General features: G+C 32.7%; 2 protein-coding genes across 2 annotated transcripts; both read right to left on the minus strand.

The window, feature by feature from the left end:
• Positions 1–4,648: 4,648 nt before the first annotated feature.
• On the minus strand, positions 4,649–6,116 carry HELRODRAFT_137446 (hypothetical protein; the record flags this gene model as incomplete). Its single annotated transcript, XM_009032784.1, has 3 exons — positions 4,649–4,782; positions 5,058–5,130; positions 6,069–6,116. Coding segments are annotated over 3 exons (255 nt in total), but the record flags the coding sequence as incomplete, so codon positions are not given.
• Positions 6,117–12,558: 6,442 nt separating this feature from the next.
• Positions 12,559–16,355, minus strand: HELRODRAFT_186205 (hypothetical protein). Its single transcript, XM_009032785.1, is given in 10 exon segments — positions 12,559–12,902; positions 12,915–13,868; positions 13,941–14,061; positions 14,239–14,312; positions 14,575–14,669; positions 14,799–14,857; positions 15,007–15,096; positions 15,530–15,709; positions 15,886–15,950; positions 15,988–16,355. 7 exon segments carry the CDS (start codon positions 15,673–15,675, stop codon positions 13,377–13,379), a joined length of 1,077 nt encoding a protein of 358 aa, XP_009031033.1. The 5' UTR covers positions 15,676–15,709; positions 15,886–15,950; positions 15,988–16,355; the 3' UTR covers positions 12,559–12,902; positions 12,915–13,376.
• Between the last annotated feature and the right edge of the window lie 838 nt (positions 16,356–17,193).

Raw genomic sequence — 17,193 nt, forward strand, 5'->3', positions numbered from 1 at the left:
ACTTCCAGAGGAATTATGGTGGATGATCAGAATGGTTGTGATGTCACGCTACGTTCGTTCAATCGGTGGCAAAGAATGCACGCCTTGCTGGGGTTCGTTTTACGGTTTCTTTGCGGTTTTTTTTTTGCCAGTTGGCTGGCTTTTCTGGCTGGCGGGTTTCACCGCGGCTCGTTTCTCTATTTTCATTTAAATTAATTAAATAAATGAGATTTTTTCATTTTATTCATTTCATTCAGGTTGAAGCTTCCAGAGGAGTTCATCAGCGAAGATGTCAGGCTACGTTCATTCATTCAGTGGCAAAGAATACACGCCTGGCTGGGATACGTTTTATTCTCTTTTCTCTGTTTTTCTCTGTAATTTAATATTAAGTAAGAATGCTCACACGCACGCACGCACACACAATTACATTAAGTAGCCATATAGGTAGGTTAGATAGGCATAATTTTAATTGTAGGTAGGATATATAGGAAGCATCCAACACTAATGTATTTGAATAGGTAGGCACGTAAGTTTATCGTTTCTATTTTTTTCTTGCACCCACATTACACGCATCAGCGTATTACACACACACACACACACACAGATACATACATAAACATATGTTAGTATTTGAGAGTAATTTTATTTTCATTACACATTCTAATTTATTATTACTAAGGTTGAGAGTAATTTAATTTCATAGGTAGTTAAGGGCAATAATGTAATTCTAGGAACAATCTTGTAATGTAAATTAAAACGCTGTAAGTCTATCGATAGGTAGGTTAAGTATAAGTTTTACATTATAATTATTATGTTGGAGCCCAAGGCATTACGTAGGTGGTGGGGTGGGTGCCGAAAGGCCAATGAATTGGGCTCTTGAGTTTTGTAATTTTAGGTAAGCTAGGGCCATAATGTAATGAATAGGTAAGTTAAGGCTACGTTGTAACATACTCATTAATAGATTTAGGGTTTAAGTTTTATATTATTATTACTAAGTTGGAGCCCAAGGCATTACGTAGGTGGTGGGGTGGGTGCCGAAAGGCCAATGAATTGGGCTCTTGAGTTTTGTAATTTTAGGTAAGCTAGGGCTTAATTGTATTGAATAGGTAAGTTGAGGGTACAATAGCCGATAGACTCTGAATTTCAAAGTCTGTTGTCAGAGGTAAGCCTTGGTGGCCAGTGGTGAACCGGCAATGGTTTACTATCCGGACGGCAATGGTTTACTATCTGCACTGTAATGATTTACTATGCGGCTTGGCCATAGTCTACTACCCGCACGGCTTCCGGACGGCAAATGGTTTACTATCCGCACGGCAATAGTCTACTATCCGCACGGCAATGGTTTTCTATCCGGTGCCCTGGCTGTCGGTGAACCTCTGTGCAAGGAGGGAGAATGAAGGGGGGAATTTGGACTATCGTACCATTAACAATTTAATATAGATAAGGTAATTGAATAGGTAGATAGGATTATTTTTATTAAGCAAATTGAGATGCAGGCACTGCTAAGCTTACTGATGAGAATCTTCTCTTTATCTTTCTCCATTCCACGGCTGTGTTTCTCGGGGGACTTGCACCAGTTTTGGAGGACAACGTAGGAACCGGACCGCATTCAACATTTTGCCTTTGTCGAATGGACAACGGTAAGTTTTTTTTTACATTTTACTCTCTTTGTTATTTTAAAATACTATTTTGCCATTATTTTCATTTTAAAATTTTTTGCTTTTCAGATTCTAACATTCATTTACTACTACGCTAATAAAAAAATTTGTCTACAGAATGCTAAGAGGCGGGTTGTGGTGGGCGTCAGCACGTTTCGGATGATGGTCTCATGATGATCGTTCCGATGACAATTCGAAGATGTCAATAAATAGTGTCTGGAGAGTACACGCGCACACATTTACGCACATACATCAATACAACACACACATACACAACATCCATTCATTCGGTGTCGTTGTTATGTTTCTCTTCAACTTTCTATTTTCTTTACCGGACTTAAATTAATTCATAGGTAAGTTAGGGATTGAGATGAGTTGAACAATCGTAGGTAGGCTAGGGCTTAACATTAGTTAAAAAGTTTCAAGTAAAATAAAAACGCTAAAATATGTTAAATAAAATACCTGAAACGTGTAAAATTTCTAAAACGTAGAAATACAAATTTGTAGGTAAGTGAGTTGAGTTAATGATTATAAGCTAGGGCCCTGAGAGTAATTTAATTGTAGGTAGGTGACTGACTATTATTCTTGCGACTTTTTACTAGTTTTGTGTGATGTGTTTGTTTTCGCTTCACAACAGCACACCAACAAAACAAACTATATTTCTTTCTCGTCGTCGCCTTAAATTTTACTTTTTTGAACAATCTTTTTAATAATTTATTTATTTATTTATTAAACGTTGACTGGTTTCTAGTTTTTTTTTAAATTTGGTTATATAATTTTTGGATAATTCTTGATTTACTTTGTATATATGCATGTATAAATAATTTCTGTTTGGTATGTTGATTTAGTCATTATGACATGCTGTGAACTGTTCTGACTAAATGTTATTGTTACGTGAATCATTCTCCGAAAACTACTATGGAGTGTGTATAATAATAATAATAATAATAATAATAATAATAATAATAATAATAATAATAATAATAATAATAATAATAATAATAATGGATAATAATTATTATTTATCGGTTGATATTTTGTTATTTGTTTGTTTAAAATACGAATTTTTAAAAAAATTGACTTTTTTAAAATTTTAATTAACCGTCACGTTATTTTTGATTGAATTCAAATAAAAACAACCAATGCGTTTTTTTTCTTTACTAAAATCTCGAAATTGTTTGTAGATCTGTATGGTTAAGTGTTTGTTCGAGTTTGAACAAGCCTTGCAAATATTTTTCAATAAAATAAAATTTAATAAAATATATAAAAATTATTTGAAACCTTTGTTAATTATTTTGGTATGGTTTATTTAGTAATTTAATGAGATACTGCTTTTTAGAAAAAAAATGTTACAACGGTTGTTAGAATTGAATAATTAGTAATTTTTATAAACAGAGGAAGTCGTCATTTGTTTAAAAAGGAAGATAAGTAATTTTCGAAGAAATTAGAATAAAAGATGCAGATCTTGGCGGATCTTGGTTATTTTGATGATCAAACTGTCCTTTAATTCTCAATAAATGGTAGATAATGGAGATTTGTGATGATGTGGGATTGAATCGAAAACTTAATCTGTTCCGATGTATAGGTAAAAATTTTAACTCATCACTTTTATAAGATGTTTTTATTACTGAAAAAAGAATACATACGTTTTTTGCGATATGATATATTATCGTTATGAATGTTTATGTAGCGCTTTTCAATGTTGACCTATCAAAAGAAGTTTGGAGTTGTTGGCGCCAGTAAAAAAGTCCGACTGTCTCGTCCGCTCTTTCTCTGTGCTGGGCAATCTGTTGGCGGTTATTTGGCTGTTTATGATTACAAACTTTTTTTAATATTTTGCTGTTGCATTGTTACATTTCATGGTTACAAGTATACGTATATATGCTATTTTGTGTCATTCTTAGTTTGGTCAATGGTCATTTATATCGTGATGACGACACAAGTTTTGTGCACCTACCAGTTGCAGTCCTTTCTATCCAAATGTTACGGTCGAATGGCATTTAATTGGTAAAATAAGTGGGTCATCTGCATCACTACATCGCATTACATTAAATCTTCAAATGATTGATTTGTTATCCGGCGAATACTATCGTGTTTATTTACCATGGTTTTCCTAGTAAACTGTTTTCTTAACTGCTTCATCTGAAAGTAAGAAATATTATTTCACTAGCGATATCTGAAGAGTAATGACTCCAAGCCATTTATTAGCAATAACTAAATATTGATGATATTCTTGTAAAAATTTTATTTCATCTTTACTAAATAATTTATTATTTTCTTTGAAAATTATGTTCGATAATTTTGTAGTCATTTTGTTCGTTGAATTATCTCCGGTTGATTATTTTCAAAATTCATATTTGGAATAAAAAAAACCATTCTATCATTTAAAGATTTATTAGAACACAAAATTGTTTAACTAGATGTTTATCTGAATAACTAAAAATTGAGTTACAATGTTTGATCACGGAGATCTTTTATTACGAAATTATCTGAACAACATTCCACAACTTTTGCATTGTTTTCAAACTTTAAACAGCAGATCGTATTTTTCAACATGAAAATATTTATATTTCTCTGTTTCTGAATTTCTTTAACAGCTCGCCTGTTGAATATCTGTCTGGATGAAATGAAAGTTAGAATATGTACGTAATATAAATACTAGGTCGCATTCGAGTTGTTCATACGTGTGCTTCAACTACGCGGTATTATGTTCAAAGATTTAACGGACACTAACTGCCTTCCCAAATGCAGGTAGCAGAAGCCTGCGCGTCCATCTGATCGTTGTATGTCAGCATTGCTTGTTTGGCTGGCTCCATTCTCCAATGCATTGACTTGCAAATGTTATTTTATTTTAAAAATTTGTTTGCTTGAAATTTTATTTATCATATAACAGCTGTTCGGCTATTCTGGAATAAAAACTTTGTTTTAGCTTAATTTATCGTTCTTAATCATTTATGTTTGTTCATTGTAGTAAATATTTTTTAAACACTAACAGGAGAAATGTTCATCCTGTTTTCATTCATGGCTTTCCAAACTTCAAACGGTATCTTCAGACCACTCTTCCTCCAGTTGTCATACGTCAATCTCTTCTCAGCATCACAAAGCGTCTCTTTAGCTTTCAAAAGTTCCTTGAAGCTTTTGTCACCTAATTTGTATGGTATTTGTTAAAATAGGATGGTTAAATACAATTAATGATTTGATGTTATTGTTGAGTGGAAATGTATATGTTGGTTAGATTAAAGGCATTGAGGTGTAGCGACAGGCCGCTAAACTTTCGGCTACATGATTTGTATAATTTATTCTTCCTATTTTATTGGGAAAATTTTGAAGCAAACTGTAATTTAATTTGTAAAGTGTAGGTAATTTGCAAATTAATCTCTAGTAAAAATGTACAGAAGCACATGAACAATCTCACTTAACTAGTTGATGTAAGGTTTTTATCTGGGTGCAATTCTTTTGCTTTCTTTCTGTATTCAGTTTGTATTTGTTCCTTCTGAAGAATTTCAATTTTATAAAAAATCAATACCATTAAGGGATTTCATAGTAACAACAATAATTCTCCCATAATCATAATATACCACGATTCCCAAGTTCATCAGGTTATTTACTTATTTCAAACTTTGGTTTAAAATAAAACTACCCATGTACAATTTATTATATATGTATGATTTTATACATTATGTTTTTATAAAAATTAAAAAATAACAAAATTATATATATATAAATAAATATATATACATATATATATAATATATGTATGTATTTGTATATCTGAAAAAATTTACCGAATTTTTAGCTTTTGAAAGTTTACGGTTGAGCTTTTCAATAATTATATACATATGTGTGTGCGCGCGTGTGTGTGTCATATAGATCTACTTTGATAATAAATAAGATCGTTGGTGCAACTATGTTTAGAATTAGTTCAACGAAAAGACTTAATGATTCCAGGTTAACGAGAAGACTGGTACCATGACGATGTAATGCTTCTTGTTTTTGTATAAATATGCATATAACGGATATGATCCTCTACATCCCTTTTTACTATTAGATTTTCTCGTCTGAAATTTTTGTTAAAATTTGTGATTGCTTTTTTTGACAATTACAATTAATTAATTCCAGTCAATTCAATGAATATCTGACGTTTGATCAAAAAATATTTTTTAATAACACTTTTAAATGGTACGTTTTCGACGGCAAGGCGGTTAAGGTGCCATGCCCACATGTTTTAAATACCATGTTCAAACGCATGGAAATCTCCACCTGTCACATTCACTCGAATGTACGCCAATTAATTAACAAGTATTATTTTAACGGTACATAAATTGGCAACGAGCTGGAAAACTACAAAAATGAGATGAAGATGTCATATGGCTGTAAGTAGTGCGCTGTCAGAGTGTGGTGCAAATTAAAATTTTTTTAAATTTGACCGACCGATGAAAGTTCGTTGCATCCGACTATATCATAATAATCATTTTCCTCTCTTTCTGTGCTAAGCACAAGATTTATGGTGCTATTTACATTCATTGAATTTTTAAAACTATCGTTTCGACTTTACATCAAAATCATTAATTGCAGCCAAAAACCAAAGTTAGTTGTTTACTGAACATGAATACAAACAGATGCTCAGTGATGTACAAGTGGCACTCTAATGATTAACATATTTACTTTCTAGCGTTCTCTCTAACACCGTGAAATTTTTATTTTAAAATATAAAAATTTTAATATATATATATATATATATATATATATATATGTTAATAATAGACCAAATATATATATATATATATATATATATATATATATATATATATATATATATGTGTGTGTGTTGGTAATAGACCATAATTTTTACAATATTCTATAAATTCTACCGAATGTTTGGCGTTAATATGTTTGTAGTTCGTTTTTTCGATTTTTCTCACTAAAGTTTTTTGGTGAACGTTTAGTTTATTAAAATTCAAAATAAACTTATTTTTCGAATTCATGCTGCAAATAAGGCCATATTTCGATTCCGAATGAATCATCGTCAGTGCTCCTTGCTGTATATATAGGGAAATATTGACTTTGTCAAGATTAACTTTGACGTTGTAAAAATTAACTTTGGTGTTGTAAAATTGAACTTTGATGCGAATTAGGTGTCAGGTTTCTTAATTGGCTGGTCATCTTCTTTGGTCTCCTTTTCTTCATCGATAGCATCATATTCTTCTTTGTCACTATTTACCATGCTAGTTTTTATTACTTCTTTGTTTTCGTTGTTCGTTAAGCGCCGGGTTGGAAGTGAGGTTGTCATTTTTTGTTGTATATTTATTTTTGGTTTATTGTTGTCAATTAGGACTGCTTCTGCAATTTTAAGATGCGTGTAGTTGCTGTTCTGGTATATTACTTTGGTGTTGCTGTCGAGGATTTCACGGCTAACTGTGATTGAGTGTGTTGAGTCCAAATGAGATTTGATAGCACCACTCTGTTTATGCATCGTAAGCCTTCTAGTCAGTGAGGTAGTAGTAATCCCGATATATGAGTCATGTAGTCATGTTGACGTGCATAGCCGTCAAAGGGGCAATTAAATTCATATATTACGTGATTACGCTTTAACTCAGAGTTATCTCTAGGACTGCAGTTGTTTTTCAGTATTAGGTGAGACGTCTTTTTATTGTTGTAATAAATTCGGAGTTTAACTTTACTATTTGGGTTGGTTGGTGTGACATTTTTATTGATGATATGTTTAAGAATAGCTTCATCTACCTTGTATGCGGTTGACATGTGATTTCTGTAATACAAGATGTTGTTATCTTGATTGTTGGTACTAGGAAGGTTATTGCTGTGTAGTAATTTGCCTTTAACAATCTTTTCAATAGAGTAAGTCTTATATCCATTGTTTACAAGCAGGTTAGGGATTCTCTTTAATTCAGCGTCGCGATTTTCAATATCGGTAGAGTGTGTGAATGCCCGGTTCACAAATGATTTTATTGTGCTGTCTTTAAATTGTTCAGTGCATTCACTTTGTCTATTCAAACAAATTCCTGTATTCGTTTCTTTGACATAAACCGCGGTTTCGAATCGTTCTTTGCCACGGGTAACCAACACATCGAGGAAAGGTAAACGTTGTTCCTTTTCACTTTCAATGGTAAATCTAAGTTTTGATTAGTTTAAGGTACCAAAAAGTTGGGTGATTTGTTCAGGATCGTTATAGGAGACAAAGATATCATCCACGTATCTGGCGTAGATATTTGGTTTTAAATTTGCATTGTTTTTGAATTTTTCATTCTCCAGCTGTCCTAGGTAAAAACTGGCAAATAGGACGCCAAGGGGGGAACCCTTAGCGACACCATCGATTTGCTTGTAAAGTTTGCCTGTGGGGCTGTGGAATGGTGCTTCAGTAGTGCAAATTTGAAGAAGGGACTTCAGTTGTGCTTTCGGTATGTTCAATGGAACCATATCTGAGTGGTAAACGGTGTTGATAATTATGTCGATTGTATCATGAATTGGTACATTTGTGAATAATGATTCAACATCCAGAGAGGCAATAAATTTGGATGGTTTATTAATGCTGAGGAGATTAATAAACTCACGGGAAGATTGTAGTGTGTAATTGTTTGGAATATATAGGGTTAAAATTTTGTTCAAGAATTTTGCAACAGGGTAGGTGACAGTTGTAATTTGGCTAATAATTGGTCGGATGGGATGATTCTTTTTATGCGTTTTTATATTTCCATATAAATTTGGATTTATATATATATATATATATATATATATATATATATATATATATAAAGAATTCAGACTATCAGGTATACTGTTGTTTAGGAAAGTTTCAGCATTTTCAGCGTTACTTAATTTTCTAAATATATTTATATTTATTTCTACGGGGAAGCAAAAAAAAAAGAAAAAAGATCTTGTGGGTGGGCCACCCTAACTAAATTCAGGAATTGTTGTCCGCTTGTCAAAATATTCTTGAACTAAAATAATAAATTGAGTAAATGAATTGAACAAAATACCTAAGAAACATAATTATTGTCCGCTTGTAAGAATATTCTTTGACCAAAATATTAAATTGAATAATAAAATGAACGAATTGACGAAATAACTAAGGTGCACAATATTTGATTAAATTGATATAGATTTCCCTAATACCTGGTTGGATGGCTAGTCAGCTACGATTCTAAAGTTTCAGCGAGGTTTAAAATCGGCAGTAAACTTTTTAAGGCTTTTTTTAAATATAAAGGTGTTAATGTTTGTTATACTTATACTGACGGGAATAACACTGTCCCATAGCATTGGAGCAATATGAGATACGCTGTTTTTAATTAAATTTAACCTTGAAGGATTAATATGAAAGTATGACTTTGCCTTGTATCTAAAGATCTTATAATATGCGAAAAATTTAAGAAATTTGAAAAGTATGAAGGCAATAAATTATGCAAAAATTAGAACGTAAATATTGATTGAGAGTAAAAAATTATTTGATGAGTTTATTGCTAGCAAACCATTCTTCAAATTTTTTTAATTCTTTTTTTATCAATTTAATATCATTGAAATGAAAATTTTCTAAACAAGCTAAGGATTGGCGGAGAATCAAAATGTTGGCAGATCGTTAGCACTCGATATTCTATTAAATCTCATCAGATCTCTATTTTCTTCACATTTCTCTCTTAATTAAATTTCAGAGTTGTCAAAAACAGCATACATACACACACCACACACACAACCTGATAAAAATGATTACATCAGATAAAAATCGGATTCGATGCAATGAAACTTAATGAAAATTGACGAGTTTAATTTTTCGAAATAAACAGAAATCATGATATATTTATATAAATAGAAATAAGCTTTAGAGTTTAAAATAATAGTAATATATATATCAGGATGTTTTGGACCTGATCTCAAAATTATCCGACACCAGGTTTGGGAATGTGCTTAGGAAGTCTTTCGTTCCGAGGCTGGCCTTCCTACGATGGCACTTTTCAGTTGAATAACCTGACTGTACGTAATTACTCTTCGATCTTCTCATGTTCCGTTGTTCAGAGTTGCTGCTGTTGATGTCATTGTCGGTGATGATGCATCTGTTGTTGTTGTTACTGTTGTAGATGTTGTTGTTGATGTGGTTGTTGATGTTGTTGATGTTGTTGATATTGTTGTTGATGTTGTTGTCATTACGTAGAGTGTTTGTTTCCGCGTGGAGATCGGGGTGCGAATAATATTTTATTGGTGTTGTTGTTGGTGGTGGTGATAATGATAATGTTGATGTTTGTGGTGGTGATAGTGATAATGTTGATGTTTGATTTAACGTTGATGACGTTAATAAAAGTGTTTTGTGATGATATGCAGATGATGGATGATGATGATGATGATGACGGGCTGGCAAGGGAGGGAGATTATAGCATGGTGGAGGAATGTTTGGGAGAGCTTGTGTTCTTGTTGTTGTTGTTGATGTTGTTGTTGCCGTTATTGTTGTTGATGTCATAGTTGTCGGAGTTATGACATTTTCCAATGTTGCGGGCATTGTTGCTGCTTCTTTAAAAGTACAAGTTGTACAATGTTGTTGTTGATGTTCATTCATAAATTTATGTACATATTATTCTGATTTAAATAGGCAATGTGTGTGTTTATTATTACTATTTATGATGTGTTATATATATATATATATATATACATATTTAGAAAATTTGAACATATATATATATATATATAATACATTTATATATATACTACATTTGTATATATATATACTACATTTGTATATATATACTTGTCCTAAATATTATTTAACATATGTGTATATGTGTGTGAACGTGTATGAATTAATAAGTAGAATGAATAAGCCAACGAGAAAACTGGCAGTTTGAGCGTGCATATGACGTTGGTTGCATGTTAGTTGTGTCTCATAGTTCCCCTACACCAAACAAACATACATACATGCCTGCATGCATGTATGTTTGTTTGTATGCATGCACATACCTACAAATATACATAAACACAAATACATACATACCTATTTACATGTATCAATAAATATATTTAAACACGTAGACATGCATGCAGTGCATTCGCACAACACTTTCAAACATTCACATTTATATGCCAGCCATCGTATGCCCGTGTATAAAAAAAAGTTTAACAATGCTGCTGCTGCTGATGATGATGATGATGATGTTGAGTAGTCAATGAAGAAGAAGAAGAAGACGTTTATGACGGCGTGAATGATGATTATGAAGATAAGAATTTTTATTATTAAACGAATGAAGTCAAAATAGAAATAAACAAATTGAATAAATGATGAGATACACACAAGCACACACACGCACACAGACACACGCACATCTATCTATTCTTTTGACTTAACGAAATAGTTTTAGCAAGAAGATTTGATGAATCACCTTCATAGTGTTTTCATACATGCATACATACATACGTACGTACGTACGTACGTACATACATGCACTGGGTGTTGTTTTATGCATATGCAAACACGCATACAACTATACCTATAACACTTTACATTTTAGAAAACGCTAAAACACATGTGAGTGTATATGTGTAATAGACCAATAATATTCCTCCCCTTTACAATGGAATACATCGTCGCGTTCGACGAATTGTGTCATTGATGAGTCCTTTGATGCGAGAACAAGCCTATTCTTGATGAACATCGACGACCACAGGATCCGCAAACCCACACCCCTGTGCTGTTACCATCCCGGGCCACCTGCTTACGCCGTCCTCTTTTTCCAACTAGAGCTGCAATGCGCGCCTCCTCAAAGGCGGAAACTGCCGCTTGTGAGCGTGTCTTCCACTGTGAACGCTCGAGCGCAACGACACCCAAGGTTTTAGAATCCAGTCCGACTTTTTCTAGGTTTTCTTTCAGATTATCTTTAAATCTGCGAACTGGACCGCTTGCAAGGCGAACTCTTTACATTTTAGAAAACGCTAAAATATGTGCTAGTGTATATGCGCAATAGACCAATAACATTCCTCCCCTTTACAACAACTACAACGACAATGAGATCAACAACAACAAAATTAACAACGACAGCAACTACATTGGCAACACACGTTTTTTGACCTATATACATTTGATGGCATTTGAATCTGTTGCAACGCCACACTATAATTTTCGAAGCAAATGGATGAATGAACGACCGAACGAGTGAATGAATTTCAATATAAGCAAACAAATGAATAACTGATTGAACAAATTTATAAATGAGTAAATAGCAGACTGAATGAACTAATGTACAGACGAAAGAATTTGACAAAGCTTAAAATGATTTAAGTTTCTTAACAACAATAATAAAGCAGATGCATAGCTTAAATACTTGGAATTATAAAATAGATTTACATCCGCCGCACATATTTTTGATGTTCATATTTCAACAACTAATTCATTTTCGATTAAATTCATTTAATCATCATCCCAAAAATCTTTTAAAACAAATTCTATCAAGTCCAACGACTCCACTTTTTTATTCGTTTTTCTTCCAGGCTCATTATAATTGAACATTCTTACTCTGCTATTTATTTTCCGACATGAAAACAACCCCGTTTTAAGGTTGTTTCAGAAAGGCAACACCCCAGCGGTCAAAAAACCTGTGAACTTAGTAAAGAAGGATATAAACGTCGGGCCTGGTGATGGCGGGCCACGCATTGACATGGGATGTCACATTTCCCCACACACTGGCAGATAGATACAAAAGAAATAATTAAATAATCCCCCAATCGGCGCAGGATAGAACATGCAAAATTTACATCTTTGACATTTTCGGTTTTACTCACTCAAAAAAATCTCCAAACTAATCGCTATCTACGATCAGACCCCCCTAATTGTACTCTCCCTGGTGCGAGTACAACACGCGTGAACGATGAACCGATGTAACGAAAACCGGAAGACATCTAAGATTGCCTATCGAACATAGCAGCTTAAAAAGTTTCAACATTTTATTTTAAACATAACATATGAATTTAAATACCTAGAAACCAATAACGTTATGATTGTTGTAACATTATCATGATTCCATGTTACCGATTATAATTTCTTTATCAGGCTAGTATGGCTTACTAATGAACGAAGGAGTTCAGAAATTGAAATATATTGATTTGGAGTAGGGCCTCGTGTAATGTAGTACACCTTTTATGTTGCTTCAAGAAGATAACTTGAAATAAACTTCAGGTCATCATAATCAACGTAATGGTCCAGTCGCAGACTCAACCTTCTTTGACCCATATACAAATCTTTATGTTATGTTTATGTTATGACGACGGTGATCACCAACGTCGTAATGATGGTGATCAAAAATGCCATCAGATATTAAATGATCTTCATCGACATTTCACAAATTATGATGATTCAATTATGGCGACTAACTTTTCTTTTATAGGCCAACTTTTTAATTTTACAGTGACTTTCTGTTTTAACTGTTCTATAAATTGAGAAAGCAACACAATTTTTCCTATCATGCCTATATTATACTTAACAGAATTGCAACAACTTTCGAATTAGAGCGTACAGACCACTAAAGATCTTCAAACTTCAAATTTTTAAAAAAGTAGAATGAGATGGACTGTCATGTTTCTAAATCCTAGGGAAAAAACAATTACATATTTGGGCTCCAACCACCAAATAACATATAGATATGATCGATCGGACAGACTTGCATTGACTAGAGAAAAACTTCATCATCATCATCATGATTACCGTCATAATCATTATCACAATAATCATCATCATAATCATAATCGTCATCACAGAGTCCTTTGTATAGGCCAGGCTGGGATTGAAGGTCTTGTGTTCTTCGTCCCGCTAGCTTTATAATTATAAAAACATCTAGGATCATTATCATTACTATTACTTTCATTGTTGTTGTTATTAGCATTATTATTAATTACTCTGCCCCGATTATGCACGCCTGAACTGGCATCGGACGGTGACATCATCATCATCAACTTGTCCATATGGAAACTCGTAGGAGACCACGAATACGACCGCACGTGACCATTCACGACGCCGCACATTTGCCGCCATTTTGTCACCACCCCCTCGTTGCCATGAGAGCCACCGTGCTGAGCGTGCTGGTCGTTGTTGGGCCCCCCGACCCGGAACAACTTCAACGTTCCCTGCAAGATTTTGTGGAACCAGTAGAGGTTGATGGTGTCGAGGATAATGCAAGATGATATCAGGACGTACCAAATATTTCCCAACTGGTGGCTCTGCTCAGAACCGTATGTGCTGTACACCTTCAATTACATCAATCATGAATATTAATTATCACGATTATGAATATTAATCAGAAATTAATTATTATTGACCTTGACCCAGTAGAAAGGAATGCTGATGACTCTCACAGAGAAGAACATGACAGTCATAGAGAACCCATTCATTAGAAATGCCGCTGATGATTTCTTGTACCTCAATGTGTCCAGGAACCATCTGCATTTGTTTGTGTGTTTGTTTGTTAGTGTTTGCTTGTTTGTGTGTGTGTTTGTTCCTATTTATGTGCATATGCATGCACACACAAACAAACAAACACACACACAAATGAATATTAATTTGGTATTAATTCACATCAATTTACAAATATTTGAAATAAAAATGATGACTGCCCACCTCTTGTTGACAAATGGCGTCGAAAACTCAGCTATTAATCTGACATTTGCAAACCAGAGTAGTGCTCCAAATGTCTGAAATTGAATAAACTGTTGTAGAAAGATTATCTACCTATATTTAATTAATTGATTAATTAATTAATTACCTAATTAATTAAGAAAAAAGTTAATGTAAAACAATAATTAAATATTTAATAACATTTGTTTAATAACATTTGTAATCATCATAGTTAAAAAAAAAACAAAATCTTTTTCTAGTATTATGACAAATCTACCAAAAAATAATTATTTATTTATTATAATAATAATAATAAATCTAAAAACATGAAGATGTCACCATGGCAAAGCAGAAAGCATAGATGGAAGCGACATGATGAAACAAGAAGAATATCTCCCCTATGTCCTTGTAGTGTAGGAGGATGACGATGCCATCTGGTGTGTGGGGCCAGAAAAATGAAATTAGATGCAAAATTTTACTGCTACCATGCATAGGTGTGTTAGTGTGGCAAGAATAAGTTGAAATGTTATTACTTTTATCATTATTTGTAAATGTAAAGAAACCTGAAATCATGTAACCAACAACAATCGCACACGACACTCTGACCATATGCGACTCACCCCTGATATGTGGTCATCGGGAAAATAATTTATTCGAGTTTTAAGTTTCACTTCCATATTTATTATTAGAAAACACAAGCTATGTAAAAACCATTTATCAAAAAACTTTGATGTTTATAATGATATAACAATGAACTGGAAGCAAACAAACCAAATTGGATTCCTACTTATCTCATCCTCGTATATCAAACAGTACAGGCAGAACATACTAACCAGGAATGCATGCAGTGAAGAATTGATCCTAATTATATATAATTATGACCAAAATAGTAATAATAGTAATCAAAACAATAATTATATTAATAATAATAATTATATTAATAATAACAAATCATAAAAAATTAATATAATTATAAGAATAATATAAGCTTCCATTAAAGTTTTTGAACCTTCATTTGATAAGTCTACTGAATGATAACATACACACACATATTCATTTTGTACAATGAAATTTATTTAAATGAACTTATTCTCAAATAAATAATTAATAATATTTCTCTAATTTTTTTTGCAGCTAATACTTTTAATTATAATAAAAGCATTCTACCATCTACTATACTATATAAAATGTCTACTAAATTTAAAATTTTAATATGATTTACTTTACTTTATTTTTAAATTTACATCAGAATATTGAATAAATATTCCCAACTGATGAATAACAGAATAATCACCTGCTGCACCATTCAACTTGTTTTGGCTTGGGCAAGTTAAGATACTGTGGGAAGTACAAAGAAGATATAAGTGGGCTGATGTATTTATAAAAACCAAGGAAGGAGACACACGTAGCCAGTGAAAGGCAGTAGTAACTGAATGCCATTTCCTGCAACCTTTTTTTCTTTTATTTTTTGTTACTGTAAGTAAATATTCATCTCACATTAAAAAATAATTTATTTTCTTATCTATCCATCCATGAGTCATTCCACTCCATCAACCCTCAGAAATAGAACATCACAACACAATTCAAAATTACACATTTGTTTAAAATTTATGAATTAAAAAAATATCAAAAAAATAAAATCAAGCTGACCCAGACAAGAGTATGACGGTAATAGTCACTGACAAATACAAAGGTTTAATTTAATAAAGTTAAAGCTTAAAGGTCTATTCTATTCTATATCTATACTATACTTATAACTATACTATTCTATTACATTACACTTTTCCTAGGTTCAACAACGTGCTAAGGGACGCATCACTCAAGAAGTATGTGATAGTGGGGCATCTTTTTGTCATATAATCGAATCGAAGCCAGTCAATGTTTAACAACAACAACAGACCACCCAGGTCAAGTAAGGAAGGCAAAAACTTAACCACTGGCACTAGTTAGGCCGTCACGCCACAAAACGACCATCTACAATTATTGCTAAAACTTACTCTAACATTGAAATTAAAGTCGTGAAAAGAGTTGACAAATTAAAAGCGGCTTAATAATTCGAAGCACAAGTGAACAAAATATTTTACGAAACCAAACTGAGAAATTTAAAACTAAAAAAAAATTTCAGGGAGGGTCGGACTATTTGACTTCCTTGGATTTCATTGGCTTACTTATGAAATTACATGGGTTTTAAAAAACAAGCTATATAAAATAGTTATTTGACTTCTTATAATTCAAACAATGTAATGTAATTAAATCGAATTATGTATTTTAAAATTATTTGTGTTAATCTGAATATAGAAATTGCTTTTTGTCCGGTGAAACTCAGTGCTTTAATGAAGCCATTGTTTGGCTTACTAGGATTGAACTATAAACACCCTTTTTTGCATATTCGAGGTAGTGTTAAGTATTTAAGAGGTATTTAAAATACTTAATACAATAACAGTATCTAGACAGCATTTAAATAATTTTGCGTGGTATTGGTCATCTCGAAAAATCATTTTTTCAAGATTACACCCAACTCAAACCTCATATATATGCAAGATACGTTGATGACATCTCCATATACTATGAAGATCCTAATAAAATTAATGAACTACTCATTGTTCTCAACAAATCCAAAGTAAACTTCACCACTGAGCATAAGAATGATAAATGCCAACTTTTCTTGATGTCCTCGTCACCAGCAATGAAAATAGCATCGAAACTGAAGTCTAAGTAAAAACTACAAATAAAGGCATTTGCCTCGATAGAATGCACTGAGCAATTAAAGATCAGTACAAGAGCATTCGTCAACCGCGCCTTCACCCACTCATCATCAACCGAAAAACGTGAAGTGGAATTGAAAAAAATTGCGAATCATTTGGTAAACAACGGATACTTTGTCACTATTTACCATGCTAGTTTTTATTACTTCTTTGTTTTCGTTGTGGTTAAGCGCCGGGTGGAAGTGAGGTGTCA

This window comes from Helobdella robusta (assembly GCF_000326865.2).
Source record: "Helobdella robusta unplaced genomic scaffold HELROscaffold_88, whole genome shotgun sequence".
Taxonomy (NCBI): domain Eukaryota; kingdom Metazoa; phylum Annelida; class Clitellata; order Rhynchobdellida; family Glossiphoniidae; genus Helobdella; species Helobdella robusta.

Bases quoted from the DNA above. Each gene is read 5' to 3' on its own strand.
- HELRODRAFT_186205 (XM_009032785.1), bottom strand. From the start codon at position 15,675: ATGGCATTCAGTTACTACTGCCTTTCACTGGCTACGTGTGTCTCCTTC. The intron at 15,097-15,529 runs GTGATTATTCTG...ATATATAATTAG, and splicing joins CAAGTTGAATGGTGCAGCAG to GATCAATTCTTCACTGCATG. The intron at 14,313-14,574 runs GTGACATCTTCA...ATTCAATTTCAG, and splicing joins ATGCTTTCTGCTTTGCCATG to ACATTTGGAGCACTACTCTG.